This window comes from Heloderma suspectum, chromosome 2, assembly GCF_057233095.1.
Source record: "Heloderma suspectum isolate Gila_16-S chromosome 2, 16-S_ref, whole genome shotgun sequence".
Taxonomy (NCBI): Eukaryota; Metazoa; Chordata; class Lepidosauria; order Squamata; family Helodermatidae; genus Heloderma; species Heloderma suspectum.
This window is the reverse complement of record NC_139459.1, coordinates 13,774,599-13,790,440: the sequence shown is the minus strand read 5'-3', so window position 1 is coordinate 13,790,440 and position 15,842 is coordinate 13,774,599. Positions and strand designations below refer to the sequence as shown.

General features: G+C 48.8%; 1 protein-coding gene across 1 annotated transcript; it reads right to left on the bottom strand.

Annotated features, from left to right (window-relative positions):
- Nucleotides 1–3,179: 3,179 nt before the first annotated feature.
- Nucleotides 3,180–13,494, bottom strand: SIGLEC15 (sialic acid binding Ig like lectin 15). Its single transcript, XM_084829636.1, has 5 exons — nt 13,443–13,494; nt 12,039–12,422; nt 7,980–8,339; nt 4,738–4,768; nt 3,180–3,261 (listed from the first exon to the last, which is right to left on the bottom strand). The coding sequence occupies exons 1-5, from the start codon at nt 13,492–13,494 to the stop codon at nt 3,180–3,182; spliced, it is 909 nt and encodes a 302-aa protein (XP_084685762.1).
- Between the last annotated feature and the right edge of the window lie 2,348 nt (nt 13,495–15,842).

Sequence of the window (15,842 nt, the reverse complement as noted above, 5' to 3'; positions counted from 1 at the left end):
CTTTAATGGAAATAAAACTTCAAAATAAGAATATTCCCCCAAGAATAGAGAACAAGACTTTCATTGATTTTATTTTATATTTTGTACACAAAGTCAGAGTTACTGCAAAACATAGAAAAAGTATTGTCCGTCCTTTACATAGTCATTGCAAACTTAGAATTAATGGGCAAATACGGTGCTGGGCATATCACACATTAGCCCGCTGGGTGCGCATAAGAGCCAAGATGATACTCTTAACACAGCCTTCTCTGCCCTGATGCCTTCCTTGGACTACAATTCCCATCATTCTCATACAGCCTGATCATTAGTTTTTCATCGGGAGATAATTAAAACTAGTCCAACACACACAGGGCCCCAGGATGGAGAAGGCTGCTCTAAAGCATTAAAATGGACTTCATAGAATCATGGAAGCGGCCTACAAGACCATCGAGTCCAACCCCCTGCTCAGTGCAGGAAGCCCGATTCCCAGGTGGTTCCCCATCCAAGTACTAACCAGGGCTGACCCTGCTTGGCTTCTGAGATCAGGTGCATTTCTCTTGCTGCTCTCAAGATACATCACTCTACTTGAGGGGTTTAATTTCTAGAAAGCCTGGGTGGTGGTGCGAGAACCTAGAGAACCTGAGGAATGAGAGCTTTAGCATATCTCACTGGCAAAATGTTGAACAGGGTTCAAAAAGTGACCATAGGGACCAGACACACGTGCCCAGTGATGCAGCGGTAACAGTTGAATCATAGAATAGTAGGATTGGAAGGGGCCGACAAGACCATCGAGTCCAACCCCCTGCTCAATGTAGGAAGCCTGATTCCAGGCAGTCTCCCATCCAAGTACTAACCAGGGCTGACTCTGTTTAGCTTCCAAGATAGGGCACATTCAGCCCTTTGCTTCAGCTATTGGGTAGAACAGAAATGCAATAAACACTAAAATGGCAATTCACTGGAGGCTACAGAGTCCTCTTCCAGAGGGAGAAACTATCACAGAGATGGAGGAGGGGGAGAACAAAAATTACTGCAACAGCCTGAGGAATGGAAAAGTGGTTTAGGATGCAAACGTATGCACGTTTAGACAGAAAAACGTCCTACAACTCCTAGCATTCCGCTGCCAGCTATGAGGAGGTCATCCAGCCAGAAAGGTGTTGCTGGAGTATTCCTTTTATCTCTCCTGTCTCACATTTTACCTGGGGTGGTGGCGGTGAGGAGGAATGGGGCACATCAAGAAAACGCACCAGGATTCGCTAGGGATGTACAAATCCCTTACCTCTGGGGCTTCAGCTGTGGGGGGGAGGCAATCCGTCCCTCCCCCCCCCCCCGGAATCCTCCCCAGCTGGCTCCGCTCCGCGGCAAGGTTGTGGAGCCACTGGCTGGGGCCGGCTGCAGCCGGACTTCCGGCAGCTGCTGGGCAGCTGCTGGGCTGCTGCGGCCGCAAATGGCAGCTGTCGTAGTGGCCGCCATTTGCGTCCTTGCATGAAGTTGTGATAGGCTACGTAAGTATTTACGTAGCCTATCATGGCAAAAGGCAGAGACGCAAATGGCGTAGCGGCTGCCATTTGTGCCCCTGCTCTTTGCCGTGATAGGCTACATAAGTCTTTGCGTAGCGTATCACAGCCTAATGCAGGCACGCAAATGCAGGCGCGCAAATTTGGCTGCTGCATCCGCCCTCGCTGCATCCTCCGCCGCATCCGCCACTGCTGCCGCATCTGCCGCCAGGTAGGTCTGTTCCAGGGGGGATTTCGGGGGGTGGCGGGGGGGGAAGCTGTTCCGCCACGGACTCCGGGGGGCTGGATTTTTTTACTGCAGTTTGCAGTAATCAACAACAATAAATAAGAACAAGCAAGAGTATTTATTCATTACATTTATACCCCCCCCCCAATTTGCTGAAACTCTCTGGGCAGTTTATCAAACATAGCTTAAAACCATAAAATACAATAACATAGTAAAACATAAAAACCCTAAGTTTGAAACAGAATAAAACCAAAGTAGGAACCAAGATAAAAGCCAGCAGTAGTGCAAAAGATCTAAAAATGCACTAGCACAATTTTTAAAACAGAAGGGCTAAAATGCCTGGGGAAATAAAAAAGGTTAGGCGAGGGTCTCTGGAAAGGTCATTCCATAGGGTGCCTCCATTGAAAAGGCCCTCTCCTTGGTAGCCGCCCACCTTGCCTCGTTTGGTGGGGACACATGGAGAAGGGCCTCTGAGGATGATCTTAGGGTCTGGGCAGGCAGGCATATATGAGAGGAGATGATCCTTCAGGTAACCTGGCTCCAAGCTGCTTTGGGCTGTGTACATGAACACCAGCACTTGGAATTTGGCCCAGAAATGGACTGGCAGCCTGTGCAGGTCATAAAGAACTAGCCTAATATGATCATATTGGCCAGTCCCCGTTGACAATCTTGCTGCCCTGTTTGGAACCAGCTGAAGTTTCTGGACCATTTTCAAAGGCAGCCCCGCCTGTGATGCACTGCAGTAATCCGAAGGAGGAATTCCCAGATCGTGGATTACTGTAGCTAGGCTATCTCTGTTCAGATAGGATTGTAGTAGGTATATCAGTCTAAGCTAACCTGTTCCTCCAACAGTGCTGGATCTAAGAGCCCCCCCCCCCCAAACTAGAACCTGATCCGTTAGGGGGAGTGCATCCCCCCGCCTCAGAACAGGATGAATATCACTCATTCAGGCAGAAGAGCCACCCGCTAACTGTACCTTTGTCTTAACAATAAATACAACAATGAAAGTATCGAAATGTTAAGATATGAATGCATTAAAACATTTAAAATGTTGGAGTCAGCAGTAAAATTAACAGATTAAAGGCGAAATGCCTGCTGGAAGAGGAAGGTCTTAACTTGTCATCTAAAACATATACAGTGAAGAAGACAGGTGGATCTCTTTGAAGGGCATTCCACAGACGGGGGGCCACTGCAGAGAAGGCTTTGTCCCTGGCAGCCAACCATCACACCGTTGTGGGTGGTGGCACCCAAAAAGGAGCCTCCAAAGATGATGTTCGCCATTGGGTGGGTTCACTGCGTGTCGAACCCACAAGACATTATTACTGATTTTGTCTGCTTCAGTTACTTTGTATCCAGATATCTGTGACAGATCTGCATTGGGCAAGATCTCCACTTCATTCCATAAAAATGGAGAGAGGCACACAGTCCTGGATCTTTAACACACACGTGGTTCTTTAGATTCACTCGGGCAGGGGCAGACGTTGACTTACGGAGCTGATCCTGCAACTGAGGTTTTCGTATGGAGATTCTTGCATTGGTTGCCTGCCGATGAAAGCATCAACAACGTGAACGCCAATTGCGGGGAACAGCACCTAGCTTCTTCCCAGGCCATGGTGGAAAGAAGGCATGGATGGGAAAATTTAAGGGCACCTTTGAGTCAAACTCAGTCTTACTGAGTTTGAGAAGTTTCCACTTCGAACTGTATGAGCCTTTCCAATGGAATGCTGGCTCATCTGCTCCCAGGTCAGACACATCACTTGTGCTGATCCTTCTGCACTCTGAAGATCTGTGTATTACTAACAACTCTGCAGAAGTCCCCAAGACGCTGTTTTTTTTAGGAAATGGAAAAACGGCATCCTCTGTTGGATATTTTGCTATCAGACAACCTTCCCCCTATTGCCACTGCCACCACAAATTGATTTCCCATCCTGCCCTTTGTTAAATGAGGTTGGCAATAATTATTAATCTCCTCTAAGAAAGCGCCTTGAGAGACATAGCTAAAAAATGCTATATGACTGGAGCCCGGGGGGGGGGGGGGGAATGGCAACATCCAGTATAAAAAAATCACAGTGTATGCTGCGCTGCCTGTATCCTGCCCTTTGCAGCTGGGGAGAGAAATGCAAAAGATGGCATGGCTGTTAATGGTTCTGAAAGCAGAAGTGATTTGATGGGCCTGTGAACAGAACGTTGGGCCAGTTAGACATTTGGTCTGATTCAGCAGTTCTCTTGTGTTCTGAGGTTTATGGTGCTTCCTTTTACTGGGGAGGGAATAGCTGGGGTGGAATTTCCTCATTTGGCATACCTCCCTTCTCTTCGTTTAAAACGGGTGCACATCCTTCTTGGCCCTAAGGGCCCCATCTGGTAATGAATGGGGGCTGCACGTGTGCACGTGCACACTCTCTTACACCCCTCTGACACACTCTTACCCACCAGACACACCTCCCCCCCCCCTACACACAACACACACTACCCCCAACCACCCCACATCTTAGTGCACAGGGATGGTGAGATAATAAAACTATTAATTACATATGTATGTATTTAATAGATAGACAGATAGACAGACAGACAGACAGACAGACAGATACCCCACTCTTCCATGCAAGGAGCTCAGGGTGGAATAAAACATGACAAATAACTATATTTTTTGCCTGTGCGGTTCAGTGACAAATGCTGCACTTCTAACTTTGGCCTGTTCCCCAAATGCAGAGTTGTTTAGCACATTGCACAGTTTGGCATGGCACACAGCATGAAGTGGAGAGTAGCAGGTTGGTTGCACGTTGCAGTGCTCCCTCATTTTTTTGAAAGCCTGAATGTGGAAAGCTATCCCATCAGGGATGCTAGTGTATAGGTCTTGAAGCACCAGTTGTATCCACTGTAAATCCTAGCCTGCGCCTTCCCCCTTCTTACTTCTGACACTCACCGATAACTGCTGACACCATTTGAAACCTATCCATATATCCACAAAGGCTAGGAATGTGCTTATTTTTAACTTGCAAGCTGAGATGAGTTTCTTACCGTGACCGGCTACTCTGACCCATAAAGCTATCTGTAATGCAAGGGACAAAAAAAAAGGAGAAAGAAAGTTTTCTCAGTGCATCATTGTTTAATGCCCCCCCCCCCGCGCACACATGCACACATACAGGGCTAACTGACAACAACAGGAGCTGTGGGGAAGATGGAGTGAGGGAGGCAGAAGCAGGCAAAAGGAACATCTGAGCCTGATACAGTTGGACTGCCCACCCCCTGGGAGATGAGAGGGGAAGCAGGGCCATTCACCAGCCCTGCTGAAAGTCAACTTCATTTTTTCCTCTTCCCTCCCCATCCCTTTTTCCTTGTGTGTTGTATCCTTTTTAGATTGTAAGCCTTTGTGGGATGGGGGAGACTGTCTTGTTTACCGATTGTTTATAAGCCAGTCTGGGAGTCTTTTCTGGCTGAAGAGCGGGATAAAAATCCAATCAATCAATCTGAAGTGAGCAAATAGTGAAGATTGGACAGCAAAGGTGCAAGGCAGCCTTCCTCAGCTCTCCAGATTTTTGGACTGCAATGCCCATCATCCCTGACCATTGGCCATGTTGGCTGGGCTGATGGGAGTTGCACTCCAAAACATCTGGAGTACACCAGTTGGGGAAGGCTGGGTTAGTGCCTAGTTCTCACTTAGGTAGTAAAGCTGGGTCTGGGCTGAACCACTTGAGGGTGGGGCCTAACTGAAAGCTCCTCCATGCAAAATTTCCCCGCACATAGTAAAGTAGCTTAGCCTCCTCCCTGACATGCTAGCTTTCCATGGGCATCAATAGTTTCATCTTTGAGGAGATTGCTACACCATACTGAAACTAAGCCTATAATCAAGCCCGGGCTGCCCCACGACAGACATGTTGCTTCCTGAGGTGAAGGACAAGATGGTGCCCCACCATTCACTCTACCGAGGCCAATTGCTTTTCTTATTTATTATTAAACCCAGTTCTATGCAGCCTTTCAGTCAGAGACTCTCAAGGAATACATTTTTAAAACGCTACAACCCAGCAGAATGTAAACCCCTTAAAAAGCCTAAAAGCGGAGTGAAACCATTAGGAAGAGCAGCAATCAACTCATAAACAATCAGAACAAGAAGCGGAATAAAAACACCTTCACTGCTCGCTGAAAGTGAGGGACCAAATCTAATTGCCCCCAGGGAAAGGACTTCCACAGAGGGGGTGCCACCACAGAAAAGTCCCTGTTCCATGTTCCCATCAATCTAGCCTCATTTGGTGGTGGGACACAGAGCAGGGCCTCAGGTGATGATCGTAAGATGGGTGTTGAACCTCAGGCCCACTGGCCAAACCTGGCCTGCCTGGGGTCCTAGTCTGGGCTTTGGGGTTTCCCTAGATGGCCATGCCCCTTTCCCTGACTGCCGATGGTTGGATGGTTCTTGGCTTTTGTGTAGTCTAAATGTAGAAATGCCTCTCCTAAGGCTTAGCTACTGGCAGGAAAGAGCCTTGAGCTAAAATATACTGGTGTTTGGACTATTTTTGCCCTACCCCTTTGCCTTAGACCCTGCCCACGATGCAAATGCGGCCCGCAAGCACTTCTCCAGAATTAACTGAATTTGACCAATGGGCTGAAAGAGTTTCCACACCCCTTGCAAAGTGCAGGCATGCGCATATGGAACCAGGAATGGGATCATGCTTCAACGCTGGTGATAGAAGGGCATCCCCCGCCACACCTGAGGCTGGCTTTGCAGATGCAAGTAGGGATGTACGAAAGCCACTTGCCTTTTCGAAGGGTGACATTCGCAGTGGGGGGAGGTGCTCTGTCCCTCCCCCGGAAATTCTCTCTGGCCAGCTCCGCTCCGCAGAGATTCCACGGAGCTGCCGGCCAGGGCTACCTGCAGCCAGACATCTGGCCGCTGGGCAGCCTGCAGGGACGCAAATGGCGGCGGCCGTAGCTGCCACCATTTGCGTCCCTGTATTTTGCCGTGATAGGCTACGTAAATATTTACGTAGCCTATCACAGCAAAAAAAAAAAGCGGACGCAAATGGCGGCGGCTACAGCGGCCGCCATTTGCGTTCCCCTTCTCTCTCTTTTTTTTTTTTTGCTGTAATAGCCTACGTAAATATTTATGTAGGCTAAAATGGCAAAAAAAGGAAAGCAAATGGCGGCCGCCATAGCCGCCGCCATTTGCGTCCCCTTAGTTTTGCCATGATAGGCTACGTAAATACTTACGCAGCCTATCACGGCTTCCGCAGGGACGCAAATGGTGTCCCTGCGTTAGCCGTGATAGGCTACGTAAGTATTTACGTAGCCTATCACGGCTATATGGAAGAAGCGAATGGCGGCCATGGCTGCGGACGCCATTCTCAAGTCAGCGCGGACGGCAGCAGGTAGCCGCTCCGTTCCGGGCCCATTTTGCGGGGCGGGGGGGGGGCTTCATTCCGCCATGGATTTCGTGGGGCTGAATGCACTGGCATTCGGCCTCACCGAGATCCGTGGCGGAATTCTCTGGCTTCCCTAGATGCAAGGCAGGCCCTGTGGCACGCACAGCACTGCTCTCCAGCCTGGAACGTTGGAAGCTGCCTTATACTGGGTCAAACCATCGCTCCATCTAGCCCAAGAGTGTCAACACTGATCGGCAGCAATGGCTCTCCAGGGTTTCAGGCAGGATTCTTTCCTAGCCCTGCCTGGAGCTGCCGGGGATCAAACCGGGGACCTTGGGCATGCAAAGCAGGCGCTCTACCCACGGAGCTGCAACCCCCGGTAGCCACTGCTTCCTGCTTCCCAGCGCCTGCTCCCTCACTCTACCTAACACGGCGGTGTTCAACCTCTTTCAGCCCAAGGGCCAAGTTCCACTTTGGAGAAGTTTTCAGGGTGCCCCATTCCAGGGGTGGGTGGGGCTGAAGGCAAAAGGGGTGTGGCCAAAGGCAAAAGGGGCAGGGCCAAAAGATCAAGAACACCAGCCTGTTTCAGCTCGAGGCTCCTATTGCCAGTAAAATAAAACACCTTAGGAGAGGCATTTCAACCTTTTAGCATGGGGGGGAAACTGCACAAAAGCTGGGAAACCACCAAACGGCTGGTGGTTGGGTGGAAAGGGGGCGGAGCCAGGGGAGGGGCATGGCCATCTGGTGAACCTGGACAGCTGAACTGGGCCCCCCGGTGGTAGGGCCACATAGCTGAAACACATCACTTATTTTTCCCCCGGGAACTGAGGTTGAGAAATTGTGACATGCGAGAACCCAGTTTTCCCAGCTTCCCAGCACACAAGTTTCCGACTGAGGGGCGCCTACCTCCCTTCCAGAAAGCACCGATCCCAAGTATCACCACCAGCGCCAGTAGTTTAATCCCCAAGGCTACGAACCAGATGACCAGGATCCAAGAGCCGCCCCCAGCTTTGAATCTGTAGAAGTACACGGCCCCTTCGGCTCGTCCGAGGCTGTTGACGGCTGTGCAGGTGTATTTTCCATCGCGGGCGAGGTGCTGGAGCTCCTTGGTGATCTGGTGGGTCATACTTGGCACTGAGGCACTGTTGCCAGAGAGAGGACCGGTCCACGTCAGGGTGGGCAGCGGCTCCCCTTCCGCTGTGCACTTTGCGTGGACGGCGTGATCCTGGCTGCCCTGGACAGAGATGTTCACGATCCTGGGGGGAGCTGCAGAACGTCCCAAAGCATGAGCAGCAGCAACAACCACAACAAAGCAACCCGGGGAATCAAACCTCACCAGCTCAGTATGCATGATTTGCAATGTATTCTCCTTCCCTGGAGTTTAGAAAATTATGAAGGGTGTGAAGAAAGCGGGAAGAGGAGCTTTCCCCTCTGTTTCCCACAATGCCAGAACTTGGGGTCCCTCCAGTGAAACTTACTTTCAGGAGATTCAAGATGGGCAAAAGGAAGCCCCTTGCGCAACCCAAATCCAGACGTACGGAATCTGCTCCCACCGTGTGCGGTAGTGATAGCCACGAGCTTAGGTTCGCCGACCCCACGGAGGACGAGTCTGGCAGTAGCTGTTTCTGATGATGGGTATGTGCAGATGCAGAGACCACATGCCACAGAATGCCAGTGGCTAGGGAGCAACCGTGGGAGAAGGCTATTGCCTTTAGGCCCCAGGTTGCAGGCTTCCCACTGGGGCATCTGGTTGGCCACTGTGGGGAACAGGATGCTGGACTACTTAAGCCTTTGCTCTGATCCCACAGGGCTCTTCTCACGATCTTACGTTCCCTGTGTCAGAGTACTGGCAGCATCCCCCAACCTGGGGCTCCCCAGAGGCACTGCACTACAACTCCTATCAACCCTGCCAGAAAGCAGCTGGGGACAATGGGAGTTGCAACCCAACACCTCTGAAGGGTGGCAGATTCGGGAAGCAAAGCAGTACTGGGAGGCACACATTCTCCTGAAATGTACATATGCCCAAAATAAAACCACCCCCGTAAAAAACATCCTCCTGCAAGTGATGCTTCATGGACAGCCTGCGGCCACAAGTGGTGCAGGCCATCACCTTTGTGGCAGGCCTGGATAAGGGCAGGGGGTCTGTCTGTCATGCGGAATGAGGCCCCAACTTGAATCACAGACGTTAACACAGAAGGAAGTTGAGCGCTGAAGTAACCCCGGATGTTGCTCTTCTGAGGCTCAGTTCCTGAAATGTAGAGGGTGGAACATGGGAATTAAAGGGTGGGGCCTGGCAGATCAGGGAGAGGGCGGGAACCTGGAGGATAGGGGCAGGACCCAATGATACCTGGTAGGGGCTGAGGATAGGGTTGGCCAGATGCAATTAAGGGGTGGCCACTTTCGATTCCCCAAACATGAGCAAACACATCACAAAAAAAGAGAACACGGGTTGGCATAAAACTTGCTTCTGTTAATCTATGTGTGTGGGTGCAAATTTGGAAATCATAATTTAAATAAAAATACAGGGCATCTCAGCATGGTGCAGAAGACTGCAACCAGGTCAGTTGTGTGCCTGCCCGTCCAGCTTGCTGCCCAGGTGCTAACCCTTGAAGGGCAACAGTTCTGATGGTTCTCTGTCTTTAAACCAGAATACGACAGCACAGCCCTTCAAACGGAGGACATCCTTCTGCAAAAGAGGACTCCTGGTAATAGAGAACAGCGCACTTGCACCCTTACGCGTTGGATAGAAGAGGGAATTTCGACAGGTGTCGAAATCCATGACAAATCCTCTCCATCACTATCGAAGGTGTAGGTCCTCTTTGGCACTTGGCCACCCTGCCTTGGGCTGTCTGCTGGAGTTTTAAGCTGGGCCCCTCCATCTGTGCTCAACCTGTACATTGGTAAATAAATGCAAATCTTGCAAAATGCCTTAAGCCTCCTGTGTCCTTCTAACAAGGAAACTGAACCTGAGTAACCACTACACCTCTGGAAAGTCTCACTGCTTGGAGAATTGGGGCCAGTGTTACAGCCTGTTTGTTTAGAGAACAGCTAAGTGCTCCTGTCGCTCTGAAGACATTGGGTCTGTCTTTGCCTTAAGGCTCATCGGAAAAACATAAAAGGTCACTCAGTCCTGATGGCATGGTGCTCCTTAGGGCTACTATCTTTTCCCCAGCCCCTGTTTCTGGGCATTTCGCAGCAGCCTGCTTTCCGGAAATTTAAGCAGGAGATAAATATCATGGTAAAGTTTATCTTTATGCTGTGAAAAGCTTCACCTGCTGGTTTCTGCAGAACAAGCTGGTGTTAAAGTCACTGGAGCAGGCCAGGCTGGGTTTTCTTCTGGTCAGTTGGCCACCTCAGCTCCTGGAAAAGGAGGCTTTCTGAGGAATTTTGCAGCTGATGCACTTACATTGCGGCCTTTCTCGAGTTGAATAGCCTAAAAGCCACATTTGAATTCAGGCTAAATTTGTAGCATTTCCTCCTGGTTTTGAAGACCCTGTAGGCAAAATGTTCTTGGTGGTGTAGTGGAACCAGGGCTCACAGAGTCGAAGCCCTGGGACTCTTTGATGAGCAGGAATGATGCCATCATCTGCCACCCCCACTGCCCTCTGGCTTCACTGTTTCCCCTGAGCTTAGCTGCAATCCTCCCAGAAGCTAGGCCAGGGGGAATGGATTTTCACAGTAACATTAACCTATTATTGAGAGCTATTCCTGTTGTAATACAAAATATTTGGGGGTGGTTTGGGTTTCAACAGGCAATTAACACCTAACAGCTTTACAAAGGCCTGCTCCTGGTGGAGAAGATAAGTGCTAACACAAGTTTGTTGATGGGGACCAATGCAGCTACCTGCATTTCTGGACTCTTCTTGGGGGCGTGGCTATGGGGGCTGTCCAAAATTACCACTGCGAGTACCCATCTGGAGTGGGCTCACCTCTTTGCCACTGTCACCAGTTGCCCATCCAACTGCCCTCTGGGCTCAATCCACACCATTGCCTGGTAGGGGAGGGAAAGTCCAGTGGAGGCAGATGGTCCTTTTCCTTGCTCCCATCACTGTGCTCACCCACTCTGAGAGAGCAGGCGAGCAGGCAGAGGCAGCAAGGAAGAACTGGAGTAGAGCTGAGGGACTCTGTCGCTTGGCAGTGGGGCCCCACTGGAGTGTGGCCCTTGGCTGGTGCCCACCGATGCCAACAACAAAACAGCTGGGCTGGGCTTACTGGTGACAATAAATATAAATAGAACTGAATCTAGTTAGGCCTTTATGCGCTTCTTCACACAGAGCTTTTATCCTGCTATTGAGATTGCTCACTCATGGAAGTTTGTGGGCCCTTTAGATGACATCATGAACCTCCATGTCTCCCACACTAAATGGCCTTTATTCTGTTTGTAAATAGATCAGAGGTAATGAGGTATCAAATTACTCTGCTTGTGTTCGGCTTGAGTTCCCTCCATGAAAAAGGAAAAGCAGCAAGAAGAGGAGCGAGATCAATTAAACATATGGAAGACTCAGAGAAGGGGGAGAAGGAGGGGGAAAGGGGAGGGGGGAAAGGAAGAACGTGTAAAGGGAGTCCGTTGTGATCCTGCAGTTAAAACGGAAGCAGAAAGCCCCGTTTTAAATGCAGGATTTTAGGCTGGTGTGGAGATGCTCTATAACGCAACAACATTGCATTCTCCCTTATTGGTTTGATGTGTGTTTCTTTACAGCACAATAACATTATATTCTTTCTTACTGTTTTTATGTACATACTTTGTAACTACATAGATAAAAAACATTATTATTAGATTCAGTTCTATTTATATTTATCACCAGTAAGCCCAGCCCAGTTGTTTTGTTGCTATATTTCTACGGGTTGGGAGATGTCTCCTGTTTTGGTTTGGCCCACTGATGTGGACCCCTGGCGCTGGCCCTCCATTTCCAGCTCTGCCTCCATACAAAATAAACCTCCTCGCTGGGTCTAAATTCCTCTCACCTAGGAGCCGGAGGCGGATCCCCATCCGGCTCTCATACTTGTCGTGAAAGTCTCCAGAGAACTCAACTCTGCAGAAGTATCTGTTGCTGTCGTTCCAGGTCAGGTTGTCAATCTGGAGCGAGAGGTTGTTCTGTCGTGGCTTCCCCAAGAGCTTGTACCCGTCCTTCAAGCCGATCGTGGTTTTGCACAGGTCGCTTGAGCTGTGAGTGATGCACTTGAAAACAACTGTCCCGTTGTAAGGCTCCTTCACCCGCCAAATGGCAGTCAGGGTCTTGTCGTACGTGTTGTGGGGGTGTGTGAAGGTACAGGGCAAGGTGACGGACTTGCCAATTTCACCCGTCACCTCTGACGGCACATGCATGGACCATCCTTTGGAAGACATGCCTAGAAGCAAAGCAACTAGAACCATAGAATCACAGGATAGTAGGACTAGAAAGGGCCTATAAGCCCATCAAGTCCAACCCCCTGCTCAATGCAGGAATCCAAGTCAGAGCATCCCTGACAGGTCCAGCCTCGTCTTGAACGCCTCCAGTGTGGGAGAGCCCACCACCTCCCTAGGTCTGGGATGATCGAGAAGAGATCCTGGCCTTCCTCTCTGTGACAACCTTTCAAGGACTTGAAAAGCACTATCCTATCTCCCCTCAGTCTTCTCTTCTCAAGGCTAAACATGCCCAGTTCTCTCAGTCTCTCCTCATAGGGCTATGTTTCCATTCAGGCTATCATTTATGGATATTGGCCCGAATTATTTACTTACTTACTTATGTACTTATTTATTTACAACTGCTCCATATCTAAAACAGATTTCGGAGCGGTGAACACAAAAGATAAAACAGTAAAAGAATAAAAAGATTAAAACACCATATTACAATTATGCTTTAAAACAACATTGTAATCACTATTTAAAGCAGTCTTCCCCAAACTGGTGTCCTCCAGATGTTTTGGACCCAGTGGAGGCTGGTGGCTCCGATGTCAGTGGGACAGTGAATCCTCTCCAAGTTTCAGTCAGAACCAGCCAGAACTCTAGCTATCCAAAGTGTGAAACACCTTGGATAGCTCCTGCAGAGTTCTGACTGCTTCTGACTGAAACCCAGAGTATATTCACTGCCCCACTGACATTGGAGCCACCAGCCTCCACCAGTTGGACTGCAACTCCCATCATTCACAGCCAGCTTGGCCAACACATCTGGAGGGTACCATGTGGGGGAAGGCTGAGTTAAAGTGGCCTGAGGATCATCAGGTAACTTGGTGGTTTTGCCAAAGGCGGAGTGAAGCAGTTGACTGTGATGGGCTTTAGACTGAGACCTACAGCAACAATTTCCCCCTCCATTTGTTTCCGCAGGCATTCAGGCAATTCCAAGAACAGTGTAAGCACCAAAGGGGAAAAGCTGTCAATGCCAAACTCACCCTTCTTGATGATGCAAAGCAGACATGTCAAAAAGAAGCCAGCACCTTCCATCTTCTGGGCTGCTCCACTGTAAGGCTGGTTTCCTGATAGGATTGGATCCACACTTTGTTCACTGTAGGGTGAAATGCTGCAACAGCATTTCCCCTCTGTAGAATGGAGGGAGCTGGACTTTCCCTAACTCTGGAAGAAGTGAGTTCATTTGGATGGTCAAATGACAGGTCTTTTTATTCACCAGGCTGTGATGAGTGGAAAAGCTACAGAAGGAAGGAGGCATCTGGTTCTTGTTTTTTAACCAGGGTGAGGCCAAGCGGTGAAGTGACTTGTGTTTTACCTTCCCACTCTCTACGCTACTCGCTTGCCACACAGATCAGTACCAGGTTGCTTTAATTCAGTGGTCCCCACCTGTTGCTCTCCAGATGTGCTGATGTACAACTCCCAGCACAACCAGGTTGAGGAAAGCTGTTTTAATTCATAGATGATGTGCAGTGACCACATGGAAATGGAATCTGTGTTTTATTTTTTTGGGACATTTCTATACTGCCTCCTGGAACCAGCCAAGACAGTTAACAAAAATTCAGAAAATAAAAGTCATAAACAAATAAAGACATAGTAAAATGTTAAAGACAACCTAGAAAGATCTCATAACAATTTCAAAAGCAGAGAGAGAGAGAGAGAGAGAGAGAGAGAGAGGACCAGTCATAAGTCCAGGTGCATTTCAGGATTCAGGAGCAGCACATGAGAAGGCACGTTCCTGCGTGCCCCAAAAGCAGGCCTCTGAAAGTGAGGGTGTCATCAAAAGGGCCTCTCCTGCTGATCGTCAGCTATTGGGTGGTATAGAAATAAATAAATAAATAAATAAATAAATAAATCTTAATAACCGAGCAGGTTCCTACTGAGACAGGTGGTCCCTGAGATACCCAGGCCCTGAGAGCTTTGAAGGCAAACACCAACACTTTGAATTTGCTCTAGAAAACAACTGGCCACCTGTGCAGATCTTTCCAGATTGGGGTGATGTGATCACAATATAGCATAGGTGTCACAGGCGCTGCACATCCTTCTGGGAATGGATAGACTGAATTGCCAAAACAGAGAGATGGGATCACACAATAGTGTTCCTTTTTCAGTTGCCGTTCCATAAAAATGCAATGTTCAAGACCACAGCCCTGCTGGATCAGGCCAAAGCTATCACCAATCTGTTTCCTATCTGGATGTTTCTAGGAGGGTAGCAGCCTCCCCCCTGCTCCCATTCAAAATAGTATGAAGACATACTTAACAGAAGCAATTCAGAGCCCATGGCTTGTGACAGCTCGAGTGTTGGACTTTGGGCCGTTCACTCTCACTCCGCCCATTTTACCTTACAGGGTTGTTGTGTGCAGAAAATGGTTGTTGGTGGTAGAGAACCACGTTTGCTGCCCTGACATCCTTGGAGGAAGGATGGGATCAAAAGGAAAATAATTAAACAAACAAATAAATAAGTGAGTAAATAAATGCATAATAAAAACAACAAGAGCAGAATTTATTGTCACATTTGATGGGTGACAAAATGTGGGATATGTAGAAATATTTTAGGTTGGCCTAAAAAGAAGTGGGGAACTTCCCCAGAATCCCCTGGGGGTCAACTGATGTCAGCAGATAGGCTGTTTAGCTTAGAGAAAAGGCGAGCAAGGGGGAGACATGATAGAGGTGTACGAAGTTATGCATAGTGTGAAGAAAGGGGATAGAGAAACATCTCTCTCTCTCTCTCTCCCTCTCCCTCTCTCATAATACTAGAACCCAACGGGGTCATCCCATGAAACTGATTGGTGGGAGATTCAGGACAGATAAAAGGAAGGGCTTCTTCACACAGCACCCAGTGAAACTATGGAATTCACTTCCACAGGATGCAAAGATGATTAATTCTGCTCTAGCTGTTTTCATTATGCATTAATGTTTTCCCTTTCACCCCACACATCCTTCCTTCAAGTGTAATTTGGCCCTAAGAGTAAACAGTAAAATAATCCTGAAATATGATGGTCAGAATTATAGTATGTTTTGGTTCTCCACATGGAGTGTCACCACCCTCATGTTTGTCATGGCTCTTGAGCTTTTGATAAATTTCAGTGTAAAAACTTTCAGTGAAAATTCTAGGTGTTGTTGGTTGGGTTTTTTTTTTTTTTTTACCATAAGAAGCCATTTTATTGGGCTCTTCCTTGTCTGGAAAAGCCCAATATTTTGAAAAGCTTTGGTCACGACATTCCAGTCACCTGGGCACTCCCCTAATTATTTCCTCTTCTGAGACCATCCTTTGGCCCTCAAACATAGGAATGCACAATTATCCTGAGCCACCTGTCCTTTGGTGCAAATGTGTGGTTTTGATCCTCTCTGCTTGCCGCCTTGCTGGCCCAGTGAAGGCAGTTCAG

What these genes read in the sequence shown, in the direction of transcription:
- SIGLEC15 (XM_084829636.1), bottom strand. Translation starts at nt 13,494, where the DNA reads ATGGAAGGTGCTGGCTTCTTTTTGACATGTCTGCTTTGCATCATCAAG. An exon ending in CGGTGCTTTCTGGAAGGGAG is followed by an intron (nt 4,769 to 7,979) that starts GTAGGCGCCCCT and finishes CTTGCATTACAG; the next exon opens with ATAGCTTTATGGGTCAGAGT. An exon ending in GGTCAGAGTAGCCGGTCACG is followed by an intron (nt 3,262 to 4,737) that starts GTAAGAAACTCA and finishes TTTCATCGGCAG; the next exon opens with GCAACCAATGCAAGAATCTC.